The 16,484-nt window shown below is 36.0% G+C and overlaps 1 protein-coding gene across 1 annotated transcript in view; it reads right to left on the bottom strand.

Annotated features, from left to right (window-relative positions):
* TPR (translocated promoter region, nuclear basket protein) overlaps positions 1-16,484 on the bottom strand; it is a 63,458-nt gene that overhangs the window by 368 nt on the left and 46,606 nt on the right. Inside the window, exons 41-51 of the mRNA XM_052654263.1 lie at positions 15,455-15,652; positions 14,551-14,682; positions 14,260-14,350; positions 12,596-12,780; positions 11,625-11,693; positions 11,418-11,512; positions 7,705-7,811; positions 6,190-6,285; positions 5,910-6,066; positions 2,952-3,070; positions 511-606 (exon numbers count right to left, since the gene is read on the bottom strand). Of these exons, the coding sequence (XP_052510223.1) occupies positions 511-606; positions 2,952-3,070; positions 5,910-6,066; positions 6,190-6,285; positions 7,705-7,811; positions 11,418-11,512; positions 11,625-11,693; positions 12,596-12,780; positions 14,260-14,350; positions 14,551-14,682; positions 15,455-15,652 (1,345 nt within the window). The remainder of the gene's footprint in view (positions 1-510; positions 607-2,951; positions 3,071-5,909; positions 6,067-6,189; positions 6,286-7,704; positions 7,812-11,417; positions 11,513-11,624; positions 11,694-12,595; positions 12,781-14,259; positions 14,351-14,550; positions 14,683-15,454; positions 15,653-16,484) is intronic.

Consider the following 16,484-nt stretch of genomic DNA (forward strand, 5'->3'; position numbering starts at 1 on the left):
CATCTTCAGTGGAAATCATTACAATTAGATTAATGTTTTATAACATGAATGCAATCTCTAACAGTTAAACTAGAAAACAAAGATATTAAAATTTTACATTTTTCTTTACATTTTTTACTTTTCTTTTGTGACTAAACAGATCACAAATCCTTCTTCTTCTGTATAAAAGGTATAACAACAAAAGGCAGAGATGTAACAAGTGATTACACAGCACTATAACATTTTAGCTTTTCCAGATCTTACCCTGAATTCAAGGAAGAAATGAGTAAGAATAAAATATAAGCACATATTCATTATACACCTATGGTACACAAACCTGTCTACAAGCAGGTTATAGATTAGTAAACATAACAAGCTCAACGTGTAATTATTTAATCAGCCCCTGGAGTATTTTAAAGAACAAACAAAAAAAGTCAAATAAATACACACTGGAAGCTTAAGGATTAGAAAACTCATTCCATTTAATACTACTGCACATCCTATCACGTGATCAGTATATTAGAAATTTACCTCTCTGTCTGTTAAACTGGCGACCACGGACACCTTGTCTCAATGTCGTCTGAAGTCTTACTCGTCTGAAAGGCTTCGGCTGACTACTGCTAGTATCTAAGAAAAGCATTAATATAGAGGAAAGCAAGTTAATAAACAAGAAAGCAGTTAAAATGACAAAAACTAATTACTAAGTGAATGCATGGATAGAATGCAGAGGTGCCCATTGCTTTCTACATTTAAATATTGTTTGTTTTTTTAATAAGGGACATTTAACAAACAAAAAGGTAAAAAGTTAAAAAAATTTTTAAACATTGTTTTTGACTTTTTCATTCATTTCACCCAACTCTTATGATTTAATAATAAATATTTACTTGGCTCCTATCCACGTATCAGACACTGAGAAAGGGGCTGGGGAATACAAAGGGAAACAAACTACCAACATCCTTCAGGAAACAACAGTCCATTGCAATATACCACCAGTCATATCTGACTCCTCCCTTTTCCAGACATCCCCAATCCAAGCATTAGCAAATCCTGTAAGCTCTAATTTTAATCTATATCCTGAATCTGACTCCTCACAATCTTGATTCCACTGTCCTGTCTAAAACATCATTGTCTTTACCTTCAATTACTGCAATATTCTCCAAACTTTCTCTTTGTCGCTGCCGATTACTCACTTTCAGTCTCTTCTCTACACAGCAGCCAAACTGATACTAAGTTCAGTCAGATCATGTCACCACACTGTCTGAACCCCTCCAAAAGCCTGCTATATCCACGAAAGCCGAAGAAATGACAATGGGCTACAAGATCTATCCTTCCCCACACCATTATCTCCTGCTATTCTCTCTCTGTCCAGATTATGTTTCAGCCACACAGGCCTCTTTGCTGATCCTAAACATATCACACTGTTGCCTTATGGACTCTGCATCTACTCTTTTCCTCATCCTGGAACCTTCCCCTGAAGAGCTGCACAGATCTGCTCCCTTACCTTCAGGTTTTTCCTTAAATATCACTTTCTTTAGTAACGCTTCTGTAAAACTGCCTGGCACTTGGTAGACACTTAAATATTTGCTGACCACACGGATGACTGCTCAGATGGGGAGGATTAGTGTTAACACCCTCATTTCATATTATACTGTAAAAGGGAACAAGAACCGTATTTTCTTAGGCAAGCTCTGGTAAGATATAACTTGTGCCCTCCCGTGGAGGAAAGACAATTCTCATGGGACAGCAGAATATGACTGGGGCCATAGAACTTCAATTATTATATTATTCATAATGATATGAATTATCATATTGATAATAATTATGATAGCTACAACTTGAGCCTTACTGTGTGCAAAGCACTGAGTTATATAATTTACATACATTATTTCTAATCCTGATTGTAAGAGTTATGAATGTCCATATTTCACAATGAAGTGAGCAGAGATTTAAAGTTACTAGCTGTTAAAAGACAGATACAGAATCTGAATCTGGGCATATTAGGTAATGGGTTAATGTGTTACAGAAAAGCAGCAGCAAGGGAGAAGAGGTCTTGAGACAGCCAAAAAAAGACTGAAAAAAGTAGTAACTGAGCAGGTCTTCCATAAAACCTGAAGGTTCCCTGACAGAGTTTGAAGATTACTGCTATAAACAATTTAAAATGAAATAATTAAGAGTGGGTGACAGGATATATTTCTTTAATAATAAAAGAAATTCCCTAGCTAAAAACTCTGAGATAAATAAGCTATCTCAGTGTACCACTTAAGAGTGGAGTCTCTAGTCAAACTTCTTGAGTTTGCATCCTGGCTTGGCCATTATTGTGTGACTTTGAAGGAAATTATTCAATCTTTTTGTGACTCAGTTCCCATTTCTATGAAATGGAGATATGTGCTTACCACGCTGGGTGGTATGAGAATTAAATGAATAAATACAGGTAAAAGGCTTAGAATACTGTCTGATACAAACTAAGTGCCCAATAAGTATTAATTATTTTTTAAAAGGAACTGCAGAAATAATTTGTATTGCAAGAAAGATCCATAGCCTTTTCCAAAGTTAACTTCAAAAATGTGAAAAACCAAAGTATAAAACTATTTACATCAGTCAATTTCAATTTCTTTTTAAGCAACAGGCCTCCCAACCCTCAACTCTATATACCAAATCTCATGCAGAACTTATCAGTTAGAAGAAATAAAAAAGGAATTGCTCTGGTTTAAATATAGGCAAGAGGCCTGGAGACTACTCTTTAGCGTCCTTCCCAATAATCCATCCCTCCAGCCCCTATGGCACTTTTGATACAACCAGTTCCCTTTAATATAAATTAAAAGTTCTTTTTAATAAAGTAAAAATTTCCTTTCAAATGAAGCATTTTAAAAGTCAAGGAAAAAAGAATTATCAATTGTTACTAACAGAACAGTGTGTTCTGCAAACAAGACTGATGTGTAAAAGCTATGTTGCAGTCTGGAGCAGGGACTTACCTACAGAAGAACTGGAAGGAGGGTCCTGGCTGGTGGAAGGAAGATCTGACTCATCAGAGGCCTGAACAGGCTCTTCTTCCTGCTGGCTATCAATTTCGAGGCCTGCTTCTGAACTAATACTAAGAGAGGAAAACAAAATTCATTAGAAAATACAAAACTGATCCTAGCATGTATCCTAAATTGTTCCCAAACTTTTCTTTGATATAGTCTATCATTTAGATAACCCAGAGGTCCCCTCCAACTCAAAATTTCAGACTCTAACAATAGTAACCATATATTTAAAAGGCAGAGGAAAAGAGAGCTCAAGTTCCTTTTCCCTCACTTCTTTTCTCACTAGGACATATTCCAATTTTATTTTTTCCTCTTTTTTGCTGTTTTTTTTTTTTAAACAAAAGATGTTCACATTCTTGATGTTCATGGTAGATAATAGTATCTGGGTTTTGATAAACTGCAAAACAACTTTCAACAAAACTAGATACTAAAATAACCCACAACAGTTCCAACTATTAATAATATACCACTGTTTCACCATGGGCTCTAGCCCAGATGAGGCTGCTACTACTGCTGCTGCTGCTGCCAAGTCACTTTAGTCGTGTCCGACTCTGTGCGACCCCATAGACGGCAGCCCACCAGGCTCCGCCGTTCCTGGGATTCTCCAGGCAAGAACACTGGAGTGGGTTGCCATTTCCTTCTCCAATCCATGAAAGTGAAAAGTGAGAGTGAAATCGCTCAGTTGTGTCCAACTCTCAGCAACCCCATGGACTGCAGCCCACCAGGCTCCTCCATCCATGGTATTTTCCAGGCAAGAGTACTGGAGTGGGGTGCCATTGCCTTCTCTGCCAGATGAGGCTAGGGTAGGTGAATTCCTGGCTCAAAGCTGTAAGTTCATCTCTCTCTCCCATTCAAGAAAGCACATCAAAAAACAAGTGAGGAAGATTAAGAGTATAAGAATAACTTATATGTGCTCCTGTTTTTATCACATGCAAACTTCAGTCCATATAACCATGTACCTGAAAGATCAAGGCTGTACATTGTCACCCTACTTATTTAACTTATATGCAGATTACATCATGCGAAATGCCGGGCTGGATGAAGCACAAGCTAGAATCAAGATTGCCAGGAGAAATATCAATAACCTCAGATATGCAGATGACACCACCCTTATGGCTGCAAGCAAAGAAGAACTAAAGAGCCTCCTGATGAAAGTGAAAGAGGAGAGTGAAAAAGTTGCCTTAAAACTCAACATTCAAAAAAGGAAGATCATGGCATCCGGTCCCATCACTTTATAGCAAACAGATGGGGAAACAAGGGAAACAGTGACAGACTTTATTTTCTTGGACTCCAAAATCACTGCAGATGGTGACTGCAGCCATAAAATTAAAAGACGCTTGTTCCTTGGAAGAAAAGCTATGATCAACCTATACAGCATATTACAAAGCAGAGACATTACTTTGCCAACAAAGGTCTGTCTAGTCAAAGCTATGGTTTCTCCAGTAGTCGTGTATAGATTTGAAAGTTGGAAAGCTGAGCGCTGAAGAATAGATACTTTTGAACTGCGGTGTTGGAGAAGACTTTTGAGAGTACCCTGGTCAGTAAGGAGATCAAACCAATCCTAAAGGAAATCAGTCCTGAATATTCATTGGAAGGACTGATGGTGAAATAAAATCCAATACTTTGGCCACCTGATGTGAAGAACGACTCACTGGAAAGGACCCTGATGCTAGCAAGACTGAAGGCAGGAGGTGAAGAGGACCACAAAAGATAAGATGGTTGGATGGCATCACTGACTCGACGGACATGAATTTGAGCAAGCTCCGGGAGTTGGTGACGGACAGGGAAGCCTGGCGTGCTGTAGTCCACGGGGTCACAAAGAATTGGACACGACTGAGCAACTGAACTGAACTGAACCCGAAAGATACCTCTTATAACTCTGCTACAGTTGAAAACTAGAGAAGTACAGTCTAAGCAAGTTATTTTAACATGTTCAAAATCATTTGTAAAATGGAGACAAAACTTTCTGATACTGTGTGGATTAAAAATGACACATATAAAGTGACTTGCATACATGGTATGGAATTAAAGGCAGCTAGTATTTTCAGCAGGGTGTATAACTTTCTCAAATTAAGCAGCACTGAGTTAGAGGTGTATCAGTAGACTTTATTTTTTTCTTATATATCTACTAGAGTTGGGCTGTTAATTACACTAACAAAATGTTGCTAAATAAAACAATACTTGAGCACTAGCTAGGAATCTGGGTTCTACTTCTACCTATGCTTTTGACTACAAAGCAGTCTAACATTTTTATTTTATAAAGAATCAAGTTCCTCTTTGAAAGTTAAACTTCGCCAAAGCACTGTCCAGTGAGTTCTTTCTATTAAACTGTTCCACCTCCTTTGGTTTAAAAAAAATTCAGATGATTTGTTGTGAAATACTTCTTTTTAAACTTTGTTTATAACTGATGTGTTAAGTCAGGTCTTGAAGATTTCTAATTTTTAAGAAGTCAGTGTTTCAGACCAAGTTCTAAATGCACATAAATAAAAAATAGGTGAGGTTTGCTTGAGAGTCCACTACTAAATGGAAAAGTGAGTCATTTCCTAACATTTCCTAATTTTCACAGAAAGACTTCTTTCTTAGGGAAAAGTTCAAGCAGCTACATTAGTGGAAGAGGACCAGTGATTTTAGAGAATACTTTGTCCTAGAATGCATCATATGCAATTTTCAAGGATATAACCATTTTAAAAGTTATCTCTCTTCTGTAATAATAATATCTAAGTCTTAAAACATAATATTTTGTGCAAAAATTGGCTTTCCAAAATATATGGCTTGGTTTATTTTTATAAAAGGATGCCACTGAAAATATAGCTCAAGAGACCATTTCTTTCTGGCTTAAGGAAAGAACAAAAAAATGTAAAAGTCTGACAAGTATAAGCATGCAAAAATTACGAGGTAAACATTTACCCTTCAGATTCTGCCTCCACAAATACTTCATCTCCATCATCACCTGTTGCTGTTTCGTTTGTTGTGGATAAAGTACCAGTGGATGTTGTCACCATTGGAACAGACTGAGAAGCATGCTCTGAGGCATCGGAGGTGGTGCTCTCAGTAAATACGGTCACTTGAAAATGAAAAGACCAGAAGAGCAATGAAAACTTTAGCTTTGTGGTTTCCTTAAATTTTTAATCACAGGTTTCCATTTCACCAATAAAACATAATCTACTGATCTGCCTTTGATACCTACCTGGGGCTGCTACTTGCAGAGGAGTAGTAGGAACACTTCGGCCACCCGACTCCTCTTCATGAGCAAGGAAAAGCGGTGTTTCATACATTCCCAAACCTAAAGACAATTTTGAACATTAATGATTGAAAAGACAAAATACTGTCCACATCCTAGATATCGAAAAGAAAGAAAACTAGTCAGTGGAAACACATAACTCTGTTGAAGCCCACAATTAGCCCATTAAGCAAAGGTCAATCCCCCAAAAATGTAAATACAATTTAAATGTATCCTTAAAGCTAACACTAACTTGTTGTTGTTTAGTTGCTCAGTTGTGTCTGACTCTTTGCAACCCTATGGACTGTAGCCCACGATTTCCCAGACAACAATACTGGAGTGGGTTGCCATTTCCTCTCCAGGGGATCTTCCCAACCCAAGGATCAAACCTGTGTCTCCTTTATTGGCAGATGGATTCTTTACCAATGAGTCACCATGGAAACAACACTAACTTAAGTACCCTAAAAAAGGCCAGCTGAAGTGCTCTCATAGTTTCATAAAAGCTAACTTTATTGAGTAGCCACCTATGAACTACGTACTCTGTTTGAATTTACTCTTCACCAAAACTGCAAGCTTATTATTAGTCTTTTTTGCTAAAGAAACTGAATTCCAAAGAAGTTAATTAATTTTCCCAAGTTACTAGTAAAGTGGTAGCATTCCAATCTAAGCTTAAATCTCACTTCCAAGTCTTAGAAGTACTATAATAAAGCCACATTTAAACTTTGAATTCCTCTGAAGTCAACTCACAATTTCATATTGATAGAGGCAAACAGTATTAGACCTAACATCCTAAACCATCCAGGGACTCAGATGAATTTCATGACTTACATCAGGGCTGCAGACTATTCTTCTGTTCTGGGCTTATTATTAGACCAGTATGCATTCCTATTCATTTACAAAATACCGTAACAGCTTCCCAGAAATAGTGTGTTCTATGAATGGCAACCAATGATTAAAAGGTAATTAATTCCAGAAATAGCCTAATTCATGTCCAAGTAACCAAATGCTATTACTTAATTTAGATATCATTTTATTCCACATATTTTTTAACATTTTTTATTTTTAATGTTAATGGAAAATATCAAACTAGTTTTATAAACTTAACTGGAATGTTAAACATCAAGCTAAAAAAATATGCTGCATTCCTTCCAACAACTTTAAAATGGATGGTAGTACCCAGGTATATTTACGGGCACAACAAATATTCCTGATACTATATTAGGAGCCAAAAGAGATACAGATGTAAAAGTTAGTCATTATGCCCAAAGAACTGAAAATTTTGTTGGGAACACTTATATCTAAGGCAGTGCTTACTAAGTATTAAATATATTATACCTTTTTCCATAAATTATGATAAGAATTATTTAGATATAAGTGTTTTTTAAATTAATACTTGCTCATTTAAAAAAAAATTATGTCAGAACAGTTTATTACCAAATACATGCAAATCCAAGAGAGCTAAGCTTTTATTTAGCTATTTACCTCCTTGAGAAGCAAGTTGGCCAAGATCAGAGTGACTAGAACTCGTTTGTGGCATATCTTCAGGTGGCCCAAACCGGAATCTAGGAACACCAGCAACCTGTGGGGAACTAAATAGACAAAAATTAATTTAAGATGACCTTTAAAGTTACCTTGCTTGAACTGCAATGATGGAAAGAAAACAGGAAGAAGGAAAAATAAACAAAAAGAAAGTAGGAAAACAGTTTGAAAATAAAACTGATAAAGAAATTCTCATATATGAAAATATTTTCAAAATATCAGTTGTCAAGAACTTAGCAATAATATAAATCATGGGATTCATATTATGTGATTTATATAAATATGATTTATAAATAATAGCTTCCAGCTCTCCTGACCTATGCCTCACATTTCTCAAATCTGCTAGAAATCACTATGTAGATACATAAAAAGCAACATAAACTGAACATGAGATATAACAAAAATCGAGTAAAATCATGATAAAAGTTTTGTTTCAGTTTTCAATGTTGGTCTAGAAAAGATTTAATTATTAGCTGGCTAGAAATTTGTTTTCTCCCTGCCCTAATAACACTACCATTCAGCTTTCTGCCCATAATCCAGGGTATAAAATAGCATTATCTCAACTCTTTGCCCACTCCTTACCCTAATCTTCCTTGGCTAGCCAGCTATTGATGTGTATGGATTGTACCCTGGTTTATGGATTATGCTCTTGAATCTATTTCCTGTTTCCATCATTGTTTTAGTTAAGGACAATCTCTATCAGGTAAAATTTTAAATCTGTCTCCTTCTATTAGAAGGAACTTAAATTCTGAGCAGTTTTTTAGATGAGTGTTTCTGACTGGCTGACTTTTAGAAGGGTGGGGCTGACACTGATCAGTGGGCTTGTCAAACTGTGTTACTTGAGGTGAGTTGCGGTTAACTGAACAACTTTAAAACTTGTTCTACAGCCATGTATTATCACATACCTTAGAAAATTAATCAGCTCCCATTTCTGTAGAAACTTTTTTTCTATTCTTCAAGTACATATCATGCAACAGATATTTCAGCCACAATTAAACATACACACTTCCACGTGAAAAGCCTTATCCTTCAGAAGGAGTGGTACAGCACAAGAGTTAAAAATAGGTTCCAGAGCCAGACTGGTTTGAAATGAAACACTGCCACTTCCTAGCTGTCTGAAATCTAGTCAATATGTTAGCATCTCTCTGTTTCCTTATCTGCAAATGAAATAACAGTATCTATTCTCACAGTTCAGTTCAGTCACTCAGTCGTGTCTGACTCTTTGCGACTCCACCAACTGTAGCACGCCAGGCTTCCCTGTCCACTACCAACTCCAGCAGCTTGCTCAAACTCATGTCCATTGAGTCTGTGATGCTATCCAACCATCTCATCCACTGTCATCACCTTCTCCTCCCAACTTCAATCTTTCCCGGCATCAGGATCTTTTTCAATGAGTCAGTTCTTCACATCAGGTGGCCAAAGTATTGGAGTACTGGTAGTATTGGACTATACTTCAATACCAAAGTATTCCAATGAAGATTCAGGACTGATTTCCTTTAGGATTGACTGCTTTAATCTTGCTGTCCAAGGGTCTCTTAAGAATCTTTTCTAACACCACAGTTCAAAAGCATCAATTTTTCAGCGCTCAGCTTTTTTTATGGTCCAACTCTCACATCCATACATGACTACTGGAAAAACCACAGCTTTGACTAGACGGACCTTTGTTGGCAAAGTAATGTGCTTTTTAATATGCTGTCTAGGCTGGTCATAGCTTTTCTTCCAAAGAGTAAGCATTTTTAAATTTCATGGCTGTAGTCACTATCTGCAGTGATTTCGGAGCCCCAAAATATAGTCTGTCACTGTTTCCATTGTTTCCCCATCTATTTGCCATAAAGTCATGGGACTGGATGCCATGATCTTAGTTTTCTGAATGTTGAGTTTTGAGTCAGCTTTCTTACTCTCTTTACTTTCATCAAGAGAATCTTTAGTTCGTCTTCACTTTCTGCCATGAAGGTGGTGTCATCTGCATATCTGAGGTTATTGATATTTCTCCTGGCAATCTTCATTCCAGCTTGTGCTTCACCCAGCCTGGCATTTTGCATGATGTACTCTGCATATAAATTAAATAAGCAGGGTGACAATATACAACCTTGATGTACTCCTTTCCCAATTTGGAACCAGTCTGCTGTTCCATGTCCAGTTCTAACTGTTGCTTCTTGACCTGTATACAGATTTCTCAGGAGGCAGGTCAGGTGGTCTGGTATTCCCATCTCTTTAAGAATTTTCCGTAGTGTGTTGTGATCCACACAGTCAAAGGCTTTGGTGTAATCAATAAAGCAGAAATAAGAGTTTTTCTGGAACTCTCTTTCTTTTTCTATGATCCAATAGATGTTGGCAATTTGATCTCTGGCTCCTCTGTCTTTTCTAAATCCAGCTTCAACATCTGGAAGTTCTCAGTTCACATACTGTTGAAGCCTGGCTTGGAGAATTTTGAGCATTACTTTGCAAACGTGTGCTGCTGCTGCTGCTAAGTCGCTTCAGTCGTGTCCGACTGTGCGACCCCATAGACGGCAGCCCACCAGGCTCCTCCGTCCATGGGATTTTCCAGGCAAGAGTACTGGAGTGGGGTGTCACTGCCTTTGCAAGCATGTGAGATGAGTGTAGTTGTGTGGTAGTTTGAGCATTCTTCGGCATTGCCTTTCTTTGGGATTGGAATGAAAACTACTTTTCCAGGCCTGTGGTGACTACTGAGATTTCTAAATTTGCTGGCATATTGAATGCAGCACTTTCACAGCATCATCTTTTAGGATTTGAAATAGTTCAACTGGAATTCCATCACTTCCGCTAGCTTTGTTCGCAGTGATGCTTCCTAAGGCCCTCTGGACTTCTTATCCTGGATGTCTGGCTCTAGGTGAGTGATCACAGAAGAATACACAGAACTGTACAAAAAAAGATCTTAAAGACCCAATAACCTTGATGGTGTGATCGTGGTCTCACAGTGTCACAGTTATGAAGATTAAAATACTGATTCATGGGAATGCTCAGTAAGCTTCAGGCATTTTTTTTTCCAAGACTCAATTTAATGCTGTCCCCATTAAGTCCTCTGATTCTTTTTCCTATGTGTTAATAAAAAATCACTCCTTCATTTTTATAAACTTCTTGCTCATTTCTCTATTCTAGAGTGTTAAGATTATCATTAGTTGTGCATAAGCTTAGCTTACACAACAGTATTATCCATTATGATGACTGTAATTATTAACACTTTCACCAACATCTGACATAAAGCATTTACTATGTGCAGGTGATATTATATAAATATGGTAACATAAATTCATTCAATTCTAACAATTTATGAGGTAAGAAATACTGTGTTATTCTCATTAATAAAATGAAGATACTCAGGTACAGAGAATACACGAAACTTGATATAGTAAGTAAGCAGTACAACTAGGTTTCAAAGCCAGGCATTCTAACTCTAAAGCCCATGCTCTTAACCACTGTTATACTGCCTTTAAATTTTAAATTTCTGACGGAAGCAACTGTATTTCATTCATTTCGATATGATTTTCTCAAACACTACATCCTCAACCCTTCTACTCTCAAGTGCTTAGTACCCAGCACAGAACTTAACAAATAATATATCCATCAAATGTAATCAAGTTAAGAGGGAAAGAGTTTGATTAGTCACAAAGTATGGTTCTATCTCATTAACTTACTGAATCGCTTCAGCAAATCCATCAGTACGATGTGGCACCACAAGAGTTGGGGTACTTGGAACTGTTCTATCTTCATCATCAAAAAAATGCTGCTGCTAAAAAAGACAGAAAACAAGTACTCAGCAGGCATGATAGGAGCATCCGTATGGACAAGACAAATAATTGCTGAACAAATAAATCACTTTTACATGAGAGGTAGGTACTTACCATGCCACCTATTCCTGGAGTCAACTGAAGCCCACGTCCTACAGACTGCCTTCGAGTCATCTGAATTCTCTGTGTCAAGAAAGGAATTTCATTTAAGGAATTAGGCAATGAAAGAAACACCAAACACTAACAGATACAGCTTATCAGGCTGGTAATAAAATAACTGAAACGTTAGCAGATTAATGTAATCATTAGAACCTTTCTTAAACTGCTACTAATCTTGTACCAGTATTAAAGAAGTTTATTTTGTAAACAGTGACATTTGCAGGATTCATAAACAATCCTCTTTAAGACTTTATATTTTAAGAGAATGAGAAAATTTATCTCCACCAGTGGTATTTCGGCGAAATCTACCCTTGACAGTGTTCGGTACACTACAAAGTAAGACTCAAGCTACACGATTAATAGATCCTTTGTACTTTTCCCGCTGTTTCTTCAAGAGCTGCTGATAGAGATGTCCAATCCTACTGCAAAGAGTGTCTCATGTAAAGGGTTGTGCACACTATCATGAACTTGAACAGTGGGTATTAATATGTGTGATTCCCAAAAATAAGAAGAAAAAAGATCTGTTAAGAACAGAAATTTCTTTTAAAAAGAACTCATGCACCTTGGAGAAAGAAACCTTCAAAACAAATGGGTCAGCTGCTGAAATATATTTAATTAAAATCCAAGAAAAATTTCTTTTTTAACCTGTAGAAACAGCAGACCCTTATTTTCTCTGAATATAATCATTTTAACTTATACACGACTTTAGCAAGCCTTGCTTTTCCAAAGTCCACGTCTGTCATATTTCAGGGAAAATAATTCAGAGATTGGTTTCAGCTCTAAAAATTTTATAAAAATGTACCAAAACATCAAAAAGTTCACTTAATTCCTGGGGAAAAACAAAGTAATAGCTAATGGAAAGAAAGGGAGGAAAAAACCAACATTTTTCAAAATAAAATGTTCAGAATGACTAGTACTTTAAATACCTGAACTGGCGGTCCCAGCTCCTGAGGTGGAGCATGAATGGTCAGTCTTGGGGGAAGCGGGTGTGGTGGGCGTCTTGGTGACTGAGGGGCTCTGGGGGTCTGTCTTTCAGATGCTGATGATGGCTGCTGTTCTCTAGATATCTCCTGGGAAAAAGAGGACTCTGCAGTACCAGTATTTCCTTCGCCTATAGGAAAAGAGAAGTTTATTCTGAACTATTAAGTTTACAATAAGGTAACCTGGACAATCGCTAGAACTATTAATCTTACCACTATGAATGTTCACCTAATATTTTCATAAAAAAACAGTGAGGTGTGGCAGACCCAGAGATAACAGGTATGCAATTAACAGCTGTACTGCCTTAAGGAAGTTCCTTCTATTTCTTTGGCTGGTTCATGAAACAAAAATATAACCCACAAGAAACATTTTTCTGAAGATTTCAAATAATGGACAGAAAGCATTTAGCTTAACACAAGATAAACATTTTCACACTTAATACCTTTTAACACTTACCCTGGTTATATCACTTTGCCTCTGTTTTTCAGATTCTTCACTGGTACTTAAAACCTGGTAAGCTTAGTGTAAGAATTTCCCGACAAGTAATCAATGAGCATCTGTCATGTTTTGTATTGAGGAAAAAAGGCTATGAACACTCATGCTCACATGACTTAGCTTTCAGTGATAATATTAGGCAAAAACTTTCCCTCTATAACCCAATTATGTGACACAAAAAAGGTATTTCTTAAATCCATAAAATGCTTTAAAGATGTAAATTATTACAATTAATCTCCTTAGCTCCCTTAAAAAGCAATACTATTCTTCATTATATAGTTCAATATTCATTCTCTTAAAAAATTTAAAAGTTGAAAAGACTGCCTGCCTTTCCTTAATTCAAATGAGAATACAATTTACATTTTTATACACAGGCCTACACAAAAACTCAGATATTCTGTTTTCCCACTAGTCTACATATATAAGGTTTTTAATTATATTACTACTGATTTTGGCTCAGTATTATCTGTTAAAACCAGAATATCAAAACCAGATGATCACGGAGTCTTCAAAAAACATTTAAAAATGATTCTAAAAGAAAACTATTTTCTATGAATTCTATACTTTACTGCCTATAATATTTTAGCTGATTGCCAGGACTGATCTTTTCCAGAATTAACGAAAGGCACGCTCTACTGATGAAAAAGTCTCTTATTCATCGGAAAATTGGACAATATTTTAAAACTGATACCCACCAATCTTAAAACATGCAGCTTGATTAGACTGACCTCTCCTGGTTGTGAACTGCTATTACTATTATTAGAAGTCCTTGATTTAATTTTACACTTATGAGCAGAAGCAACACATGGCATTTATAATACTTTATAGATTTAAAAAGTCTGAATCTCACAGTATTCCAATGAGGTAGAAAAAAATAATATAATGACTACATTTAGATATAAACACAACAGACTTTTATGAGAATAATATGACAAAGCAGGAACAAGAGCCAATCTTTTCCTTGCCAGTTTACTAAGTTTTACTACCTATGTGATAATTAAGCGTAATCTTAGTTTAGAAAATGTTAGCTAAAATATTGAATTAAGTAAAATATTAAAAGTGTTCAATTAAAAAGAGACAAAAACAACAAAAGGAAAACTAAACAGAATCTCACCACTGTTTTGAGAATCAGCTGCTCTCTGATTACTTTCACCTCCACCCATACTTTCTTCTGTTTCTGTACCTGGATCAGTCCCGTCACCGCCCTGAAAACAAAATATGAATGCTAAATACAAATAAATCAAGTGATTTTATCTTCCAATAATTAGCCAAATGACAGTAGAAACAAACAGAAAACCCAAAGACATGAAAAGTTGTAGTGTTCTGAGAATACAGGACTTTTATACTCTTGGAAAGTACCAAGCAAGTTCCTGAAGAAAATGACGGTCCAAACTATAGCCGTTACCTCAGCATCATCAGCCTCGTATCCGTCATTGCCGTCTGCACTACCAGTGCCTTCGTTACTGTCTTCACCCTCATCTCCCATCCCTGTGTCGTCTTCATCATCATCGTCATCGTCTTCATCTTCTTCATAATCCTTGCAAAAAATCCCAAGTATAAATAAAGATACAGGATGTGGTATACATGTTCTACAGTATCTTGATACCATGATTAGAAATTTAAGTGACACCACATTGATGAGGATACAGGAGCTGTCCTGAAAGTTATATGGAATTCAGTCTTCAGTGGCATCAAGAATCAAAACTGTGATGCTTACTGGAATTAGTATTGTTAATGGTCAACTCCGAGTTCTAACTGTCCGTATGAGATCAACTGAAAAATTAAAACTTCTAGGTATCAAATGAATGTCAAGTGGTCCACTATGATTCTAAATTTAAAATGTGGCATTGAATGAGAAAATGGTGACATTGTATGAACTTTTAAATACCTAGCTTGATTAATAAAAGAATCAAAAAAGGAGAAGGTGTCGATACTGAACTAACACCCAAAACAAAATGCAAAGTTTCACTTAAAAAAATAATCATCTTCACACTTCAATTTCTTTTGAAAAGAACTATGAGGGTTCCACAAAATAAAAAACAATCCTTTTATTTTCAGAACCATAGTGCTTTCAGTTAAATCTAGTCACTTATCAGTGACATTTAAGATTAATTAATCTAACAAATCCTAAAGGACTTAGTAATCATTAAAACAAACGAGATTTTCCATCACTTGCTCCATGCAAATTTCACTACCAAATGTTAAGTTGAGAACTAATCAGGATAAAAGAAAAGCAAAACAATTTACTTAAAGTGACAGGGAATCAGAATTTCAGTTTAAAACAATAAATGATTTCAAATCAAATTCACCTCATGTTCCCCATCATTTTCATCCTCCTCCTCCTCTTCATCATCACTGTCAATTACAATGACATCATCTCCTTTGCCCTGACCATCTTGGGATGAAGCTGTTTGTTGATCTGACTGAAGAGGCCCAAGGTCTATTTGTAGAGATTGAGAGGTTTCTTCACTGTCTTCCATTGGTGTATAATCTCCCTGGGTGACTCCCTTTAAAAGTAAAAAAAATAGATGAATAAATAATAGTCGATTATACTTAAAACTATCAGTGACATACTGTAGATATAAGTAAAGGCTAAAGAATACTAATGGGCTATGAGAATTTTATTTTAAAAAATGTTTTCAAAAGCAGAATTAATTCAAAATAAATGTTTTGGGTCTCTTTACTATCTTATTATAGAAAAATTATTCTAAATCCAACTTGGTAATACTTCAATAAAAAAGATAGACCACACACACACACACACACACACACACACACACACACACAGAGACACGTGTATGTGTCAAAGGTACCAGGGTAGTACTGTAGATGAATGTTGTCCATCAGAAATTTAATGTGAGCCACAATACATTTAACATGTATAATTTACAACTTTTTAGCAGTCACATAAAAAAAAAGTGAAGTCAATTTTTAATAACAATCTTAATATAGCCAAAAATCATTTCAGCATGCAATCAATATAATTATTATTCACCTTATCTTTTAAAATTTGTAATTCATCTACAAAATCCAATGTATATTTCATATTTAAGAATATCTCACTTTGGGCTTGTTGCATTTCAAGTGCTCAACAGCCAACACAGTGAGTTAACAGTGCAAACCAAAGTTAGAAAAAAGAATATCCATGGAACTGCAACATATAATAAAAAAAAGACAAAAAATGTTCCCCAAACCAGAAACCATCTGTAAAACACACTAAATAAGACAAACTATTACAACTATCTTTTTACAAACACTTCTCCCCCTTTCTAAACACCCTGTCTTAAGTCTTCAAACCACATTAAAGATATACCAGTATTTCCTTACTCTAAAAATTTC

Source organism: Budorcas taxicolor, chromosome 16 (genome assembly GCF_023091745.1).
Source record: "Budorcas taxicolor isolate Tak-1 chromosome 16, Takin1.1, whole genome shotgun sequence".
Lineage (NCBI taxonomy): Eukaryota > Metazoa > Chordata > Mammalia > Artiodactyla > Bovidae > Budorcas > Budorcas taxicolor.